This window comes from Mytilus californianus, unplaced genomic scaffold (assembly GCF_021869535.1).
Source record: "Mytilus californianus isolate M0D057914Y unplaced genomic scaffold, xbMytCali1.0.p SCAF_5, whole genome shotgun sequence".
Lineage (NCBI taxonomy): Eukaryota > Metazoa > Mollusca > Bivalvia > Mytilida > Mytilidae > Mytilus > Mytilus californianus.
The window spans coordinates 25,787,112-25,796,651 of NW_026262701.1; the positions used below are offsets into that span (position 1 = coordinate 25,787,112).

Here is a 9,540-nt window from a genome sequence, read left to right on the forward strand (position 1 = left end):
AAAAGACACAAAGTATAGATGTGAGAGTACTCGCAGCTACTTAACGATAGTTCAAAGCCAAAAAAATCATGCGTCTAAGAATTAATGCCATTGAAACCTTGAAATGATGTCCCATTTTTTGTTTATTATGTATTTTTAGTTTGTTTTATAGAACATTTTGGGGCTTTTTCAATTTTAGCAATTGTCTTTGAATATAAAGCGCTTTGGTTTGATTGGGAATTACAGTAAGCATTATAATACGAGTATAATTTCTTCAGCATTCAGATATGTTTCGTGCATAAAGCTTTCTATATCAGTTTATAAATTTTGTAATCTTTGAAGGCACTTGGGTTCCATCCATCTAATCCAAAATTGTAGCTCTTCTTGTCAGACTATTTTCGATAACGATTTATTATGCCTGGAGAGTTTTTTTTTAATGTAAAACAAGTAGCGATTGTGTGGAGTTTGCATTTAATACGTAAGACTTTCAAGATATAAAGAAAGGGCTTTGACGTAATCAGAAAACAACTGGTCTGAAGCTTATTTATTATCATTTATTAAATGTGTTGCTTTGTTTATAGCCAACGATACTTCAAATCAAACTATATGAACAAACAAATAAAAAAAGTTGTTTTGCACTTACTATCAGAAACTATCAAAAATAAATTCAATAAATTAAAATATATGAGTTTCTGAGTTTTGATCTAGAAATTGACGCAATATCAAATGATTTATAACATTTACGATGCAGCAAATGTTTATTTTGTCGCAGTAAATATTCCGACTATCCGACTAATAATGTGCATTTTATGAAGTTCTATGATCACAATTCACTTAGGAATAATAACTATTTCCTGTTATTTGGAAATGGTTAACCGATTCATTTATTTTAATTAAGCTATGTACGTAGCAGATCCGAATAAATTGTCCCCGTGTTGTAGTTTAAGACGTTTAATTAAATATATCTGATATTTGACTGTTTGGCATTTATATCGATTAGCACAGAAATGCATCGAACAAAAAAACAAAAACGGTTTCTTCCTCTAAAAATAAGTGACTTGTAGTATTATATATAAGCTGCTATTACCATATTTACTTTAAAGTTCATGAATTGCGTGACCAAACTTATAACGTATAATTAACTTAGCAGTTCTTCTTCCAGGTCCATATTAGATATATACATCATCTTCAGACGATGGCCTACTACTTATTTCCATACAAAACATGCATATTACAGATATAAGTGTTCCGAAAAGTCAATATAATGATATATTGTTTTGTAGCTGGCATATTGCTCAGTGGTTCGTGTTGTTCAATCTTCGTGTAGTGTTTTGTTGAACTTTTCTGGGTTTTGTTTTCAGACATGTAGTCTATTATTTCTTCTACTTATGGTTCCAAATTTTTTCCTAGGTATGTTCTTTCTTTTTTTCAATAGTCTCAATGAATCGGTGAAGGTAAAAATCGTTAAAATAATGAAATCGTTTATGGAAATCTGTCTACATACACTTATGAAAATGCTAAACGACCGAACAACTCATTTCTTCGATCATAAAAATTTTGTAGCAAATGACAATATTTTTATGCAGAATATAACCAGTATTGTTTAAAGAAATTATTGTGATGGACATATTCTCTTGAGCAACAAGCTAACTGTTGGAGTATACATACTAAAAATTACGAACAAAATAAAGAATTTTGTTTCTCGATTATAGTTTTTTTTTTTTTACCTTTTTCAAGGATAAAAGTTGTATAATAGGTTTGTTGCTAGAGAAGATTCTAATATTGTGAAATAATTATCAGCTTCTGACCAATCACAATTCATCTAAAACGATTAATACAATAGGAGGGATAACAGGGATCTCCAAAATAACCACACAGTACACACAATACACACAGTACACACAATATCAACAACCCCACACTGACTGCATATTGTTTTACACTTGCTTTACAAATATAAAACCGGGTGATCAGAAATATAAAATCGGGAGGTTATAATGTGAAACAAATTGAAATATATATAGGACTAAAGGATGTCCACATCGTACATCTAATTTCTGCGTACACCAGATATTGTTGGTAACTGCATGGTACTCAATGGGGCATTCAACAATAGAAGTAATAAGACGTAATAATTTTAACGAATATTATGGAAATGTTATAATAGATATAACTACGAACCAGTTTTGTAATATTTTAAGAATAATGTGGCGCTAAAATAAAATTCACAATGAAAGACTACGGACTAATTATAAACTTCAAACCAGATTCTTATTTGTATATTTGTGTCTCTACGTTTCAACTCTCTTATCTGAAATAGGGATTGTTTTCTATTTCTTCCATATTCTTTGCATTATTATAGAACAATATGAGAGAACACTTACAAATATTTCTAAGTAAATTTTTATATACGTTTCATCAAATAAACTCAAAGAAAAGGTAACAAAAACAAACCACATTTGAATTAACTCATATTTACTATGTCATTGGTATTGAAGTGAAAGTTGTTGACATTCCAATATTTATTTTCTCACGATATCCACACAGTTTTCGTCCGCATAAAAGTTTTAGCTCCCTCCTAAATTGACGACTTAGTGTAACATATATCCAGAAATTTATCAGATAAATGATAAATACAAGAAGATTTAGAACAATAGATAATATTTGAATCTGTTCTGTGTTGGATTCTAATAGCTCAGGATAAAACACAAATAAGGCAAATACTATTCCATTTGGAATCTCAACGAATAAGAAAATTGAGACCAAAACAATAATCATCTGAGAGGTTCTCCGAATCTGTCTGAAATCTCGTCTTTCTGTCTCTGTATTTTCATGCTTATGTAGTTGAAGAATTCTCTTGGTTTCCAGTTTCAGTTTTCTAGACAAAAGAAGCGTGGTTAAGAATAGTATTGCACACGGCACGAGTTGTCCGAAAACACTTCTTAGTACGTTTTGAAGTTTATTAATTGAAAGGATCTCTTGTCCTCTCGTACAGTTGCAGACGGTAATTTCATTCCCACTTTCATCAAGAATTGTGACCGGATCAAACCGCCCTTGTAAAAATGACGGAATATACATTAAGAATGAAAGAACGTACGTACCTATTATTATAACAGTGCTCGTTCTTATTGAACAAAATCTAGGCCCCTGCATCGGAAAAGCAACAATGATAAACCTCTGAATTCCGAGTGCAGTTGTAATCCAAACAGAAGTGGTGTGAAATGATGGTGCTAACTTTGACGTTACATTGTAAATAATGCACATTGGATACGGTAGAGGTTTGGTAACGTCAAGAAATCCATGAACGTAAACAAACGCTATATTTATCACGTTGGCTGCAAGAATATCCGAAACCGCCAACCCAATTAACAGCGCTGAGGTTGGCGATCGCATTTTACGCTTAAGAAAAACTACAATTACAAGCATATTAAAAATCAGCGTAAAAGCAGATATAATCGGACAAATTACTCCATAAATCCAAAAGCCAGCTGGGTAATTGTTAGCCCTGTAATAAAAGTCCACTGTCGAATTGTTCTCCATTTTGAACTTCAGTTAGTTTATTTCACATGAAATTTTGACAGATGTTTTTTTTTCAAAAGTAAGTTGTGATTATCATTATTGGCGAAAACATTTCTGTATGGTAAGACTATATTTACTAAATGAGTTATTAACAGTTCGGCAATCCCCGTTATCGTACTCAAGGAATCTAGTTTGTCACTTCTAAGTTTCAAATTATCGTCATTTAGAAAACAATATGTATATAACTACCATCAATCTGTTGCATCACGCTAGAATGTCATTTGCAATAAATCATTTTCCGTGATCTAAGAATCGACAGTTACCGTGCAAAGTCATTAGATCTTTATGATAGCTTAAGCATCGCACCATTCCTTTTCACTTATCTTAGGTTATAACTTAAACACAAAGATTCGTTAATGAACTTTTAGTCTGCCTACAAAAGACACCTATAGAAGTTTTAACTTGGTCCGATCATGCCTCAACTACCAATCAAGAAAACGTAGTCGTATTATGTTAAAAGTGATGAAATATATTGGAAACAATTTTCTAATATTTCCAACGTGTCCATCGGTTAATAACATACAGTAAAACATCCAAATTTAGTAAACGGATTCTCAACGTATGTCATTCATTATATTTAAAATTATCACCGTCCAGCAGTGAAAATGTTATTTTACCAATCACTAATAAAGTGTATTATGTCTGTATCTAATATTGGTTTAACTAATGATGATCAATAAAAACAGGGTAGTTCGTAGAGAGGAGGATTGTTTTGTCCAATACCAATCAAGCTTTAGTTGTAAAGAAATCTGACGTGCGAACTGATTGACACTAACTAAAGTATACTCTTTCCAACATGCATATTGATTAATTGTTGCAAATTTTTTTATGAATGGAAACATATTTTAAATTTTTTATGGGAAAAAATGTAAAAATCATCATTATGTAAAATGCACAACTGTTAGGCCATGGAAATTGTATGTTCTTTGTATTAAATTGATTTATTGTTTGAATGTTGTGTCCTTTTGTTTTCTATGACTCTATTTGCATATTTTAAGGAAGGATGTAATATTCATAAACTTTAACTTATTAAAGCTTGTAATGTGTACATTTGCAATTCATTTTTCTGACAACACAATTAGACTAACTGGAAATATTGATATCATAAATAATTTATACACGTCGCCGAAATAGTGTTTATCTTGCAATTGACCAAATTTAAATATAGGTGTAAAGATAACACGAAGCGATATACGTATAGTTTACTTATATAGTCTCATGGTATCCTGCTTCTGTTGCGAGCGAATGATTACATTCAAATGATCGTTTACGTCACAGTTCATTGTTGATGTTTTCTTCGCAGTCCGCGTCTAAGAAATGTTGATATATTTACTAAACGACTGGGAATTATAAAAAAATGAACATTTAAACGTCAATGTCAAATCGTACAATGTATTTGTACTCGTTTCGAAACTGGAGAAAAACTTGTCGAGCCTCGCTTTTCTTCCAGTTACCACAGCTCTTGCTACATGTTTAAAAAAAATATATTTGCCTGCAGACTGTTGCCTTGAGAATCTGAATGATAAACATACGGCGCAGCTATTCGGTTAAGTACAAAGCAGGGTTCATAATCATATCACATAAACATTATCTCGTCTGAAATACATGCAATTTGTAATATTTGCTACTGGACGTTATACACTAATCCGTCTATCCATCTTTAAAGGAATCATATGCGTGTCATTAATGATAATCAGCCTACAAGCCTTTGTTTACAATAATGTAACATAAGTGGCAGCTGTAAATATACATTTGTTAATTCAAATAAAGATTACAGTTTTGATTTAGGTTTAAAAGCCATATGCTAATTTTTAATAATAAAAAATATCATTTAACAAATTTGCCTTTGCTGGCCTTTTATATTTATATGATAGTTTAAGAAATCTTCAATACATATACGTATATACGGCCAGACTTATACCATTAATAGTAAATGTCGGTCGTTATATTAAGGAAAGTGAATTATAAGAGAGTATTTGTTTAGGGGGATTTTATAAACGTGTCATGAAAACCAGGAGGAAGATTTGTAGACATAATTTAGATAATTATCGCAACTCGGGTAAATAAGTGACGATGTGAATGGTTAAACAGCGTCACGTGGTGTCCCCCTATGGATTCATAAGGAGTCAGTAAATTTCATAGTGATATCATTACTTCACGTCAACTTTTATTGGTATTGTATCTCATTGTTTATTTTTTATATAATTTGATTTTGAATGTAACACGTACGAAAGCCTATTAGGGTCACACAAAAAAATTAAAAACATCCAAAATTAAATTATATAAAAATAAACAATGAGATACAATACCAATAAAAGTTGACGTGAAGTAATGATATCACTATGAAATATGAATCCATAGGTGGTCACCACGTGACGCTGTTAAACCATTCACATCGTCACTTATTTACCCGAGTTGCGATAATTATCTATATTATGTCTACAAATCTTCCTCCTGGTTTTCATGACACGTTTATAAAATCCCCCTTAACAAATACTCTCTAATAATTCACTTTCCTTAATATAACGACGAGATAAATATTTTTTTTTGTGACCCTAATAGGCTTTCGTAAACACGTCTTCTGATTGGGTGAAAGTTTTTTGTCTATCAGCTCATAGACATTTTTTTTTTATGATTTACTCCTTTGAAATGGAATTTTTGATGTTATTTCTTCATAGACAGAAAAAAATATTACAGTCATTCCTCAAATAATTACATAACATGCAGGTTTCATTAAAATCCTTAATTTTGATTGCCTGACCACAATCAATATGCACTCCACTATCTATTTCCGTATAAAAACAAAAGCTTTGACTACACTTGCTATCCTAGAATGTGTTAAAATAGTGCATTGAAAAACAAACGAAAAGCTTGACTCTTAATTTCATAGTTGTAGCGTAAAAATGTAATTATAAGAATTGAATGCTTCTTTTTATAATTTTATAGGGTTGTAAAAGCGTTGATCGTGCGCATATAATATTAATATGAAATGCTTCATACAAAATGTGCTTCGGTCAACTCTTTTACACCCCCTAAAAATTATAAAAAGCATTCAATTTCTCAAAAAAAAAGTCCAGTTTACGATAAATCGTTATACCCTTCGCCTCACCCCCTATTGATTTCTGAACCTTTATAGATTCGTAGGGAGTCTGTAGTAAACGATATAACCTATGACAGACTCCGATATAGTGAAATGCATACCTCAACTTTTTAAAACACTGATACTAGTAGATTTTTTTCTGAACCTTGAAATTAGTTCACCTTTATTTATACTTCAACAGAGACTAACTAGTAACTAAATCATTATCACACAAGATCTGTGATAACCATGAAAACATAACAAATGTAACTGAATGGAATATTAGAATATATACAATATAATTGGAGTTCACAGTAGAGATTAAACAAACATTTACATCTGTACACGTCTGCATATCATTGAACTAAAACATGAAATAACCATATGCTACAAAGCATAAACATATATGAAACATTAAGCTAATTACATTTTACATGAAAAATAATTCTATTAATGTTGGAAGAAGAAAGAATATATTGGAATTATTATGTGCATGTTACAATTACAGTAGTACAAAATTAATAGAATATGACATAAAACGGAAATAACTTCAAATGAATAACCATTTCTTAATGAGCAGTATATGATTACAAAGATATGTATAACAATCTATGAAATATGTTGCAATATTGATTTAATCGTTCATGCAATATAGAGATATCCGATTCTCAATGTACATAAATAACCAATTAGTCAAATTTTTTTTTTGTTAATTAGCTTTCCAAACAATGTTTAAAAAAGATATGTTTCATTATTTCAAATTACAAACTACAATAACATGAATAATGCAATATTAGACTTGCAAATAACAGAACAGAACCATTGTTTTTTTTTCGGGGAGTTTTTTATGTTTGTTTTGTTTTTTTTTAGCTCAATAATGTTGATGATTTTAAATAAGTGACTGGTATTCTGATAAGCATTATTCATACAGTACCGCTTCTTAGAGCTAATTTGATTTTATTGCTTGTAGATATTTTACGCAATACATGCGGACATCAGGTGACTTTTTCTGTCCAAATATCAAGAATTTTTTTTTTCATAACCCCTAAAGTCATGAATCTGAACTCCTTGTATCCTAAAATGAAATAAAAAGTGTACGATGTCTTTGTCAGAGTTAAACTTTTATACTATAGAATAACGGCCCTCTAAGGAGGGGGATAACCAAAATTATCAACTCTGGGTTATTCACCGGACGGTACAATTTGTAGAGGTTATTCACCGGCCCTGCCGAATTGGACGAATATATCTCAATTAATTCACACCACTTGATCTTTCATTAGCCAATAGATTTATTCAATCATACCGTGATGTATGATAACAGATTTTGTCACGATAGTGTTTAACCTCCCCTTGATGTTGACGTTGTATACTTTTAAAAGGGGTCATTTTCCATGTGGTTAGATTTGCAAGTGATTTCAGTGATGTTTCAGTTATAAGTGTTAAGAAGAAAACTCATTAATATTTTTTCTTTGAATACGAACTTAAAACAGATTTTGGCATACGGTGTAGAATTTAGATCGCGATTGCGACATTTTTTAAGAGTTAGCATTCCTACAAACTGTTTGTGAATGAAACATGAAATGGAAGTGTATTGTATACGCGATGTAACTATGAATACAAATGGATGTTTTGGCTAAGCATTGCGAGACAAATCTTACTAAAAGGAGATCATGATACCATCTTCAAAAATAACCATTCAAAACAGTTGCCAAAAAATTGATGAATTCATCAAAGATTACCACTTTTGTAGCTTCCGCGCGTCTTGATTTTATTACGAGTTATTTCATCGTTGAACACATGAAGTAGGATGTTGTTTCTCAATGTAATTGTTATTTGCAATGTTTTTGCCTCTTTTCTTTTGAACATGGTATTGTCGACCCTTGGCGGGTTCGGAATAAAATGCACCGTCTCCACTTGTGTATTTTCATACTTACATGTATGATTTAGGATGTATAGAAGATAACGTTCGGTAACCGTGATATCTGGATGATAGTTCACAGTTTATCCGGATATCATGAGATTGATAATATTGCCGCATGTACATTCACCCTATATACAATATTACCCTCCAAAAACGTTTTAAAAACATGCTTTTTTTCTTCCCTTCGACAGACTATATCGCCATGTGGTACAATAACACAAGGAAATCAAAAAGTTCTATAAATTGTTTTTCTTTATTTTTTTCGCGATGAAAAGAATTTTTTTTCTGTACTAGAGGTAGCTGGGGTGTGTATGTTCGGCGATTGATTTTTCTTAAACTTCTGTAAAAGACTTCTTGGTCAATGTACTTTCAAATTTCAATAAAAAACTAAATGTCACGGACCATTTTTTTGGTGAAACTATATTAATATTAACGAAATCTCAGTTATTTTATGTGGGTTATATAGAAGAAACTTAATTTTTCCTTATCGATGAAACATTAAACGATAGACCTGGTTAAAATTCAATGAGAGAATTTATTTTCATAAAGACTTCCAAAATATCAAATAAGAATACAGGGTCATGAGCTTATTTTCTTGAAATATCAAAAAAACAAAAAATTGTTCAATCAAATTCTGTTTTATTATGTACCCTTGATTTTACATGTAGAAGGATTTTTTTCTGAAATTTAAACACACACACTTAATGTTTATGATAGTTTAAACTTAAATTCGAGATGATTCTGTTAAATATTGAATGATACTTCAAGTTGGTCAAATATTTTAAAACCAACAAGGTATGTTTGCAACATGCACAGAAGGGATATCAGAAAAAGAAACCGATCTACCTTAACTTATATGATTGTTCTTAATTGTGCGGATTTTTCTACAAACTAAACATGGAGTTTTATAGATTTGATTGATAATATACAATAAACAGTCAGTGTATAAGACAACAGAATATGTAATACTGGATATTCGTAA

The 9,540-nt window shown here is 30.9% G+C and overlaps 1 protein-coding gene across 1 annotated transcript; it reads right to left on the reverse strand.

Moving 5' to 3' along the window:
* Positions 1-2,364: 2,364 nt before the first annotated feature.
* LOC127702013 (sex peptide receptor-like) lies at positions 2,365-4,177 on the reverse strand. Its single transcript, XM_052205990.1, has one exon. It carries the CDS (start codon positions 3,517-3,519, stop codon positions 2,458-2,460), a length of 1,062 nt encoding a protein of 353 aa, XP_052061950.1. The 5' UTR covers positions 3,520-4,177; the 3' UTR covers positions 2,365-2,457.
* Between the last annotated feature and the right edge of the window lie 5,363 nt (positions 4,178-9,540).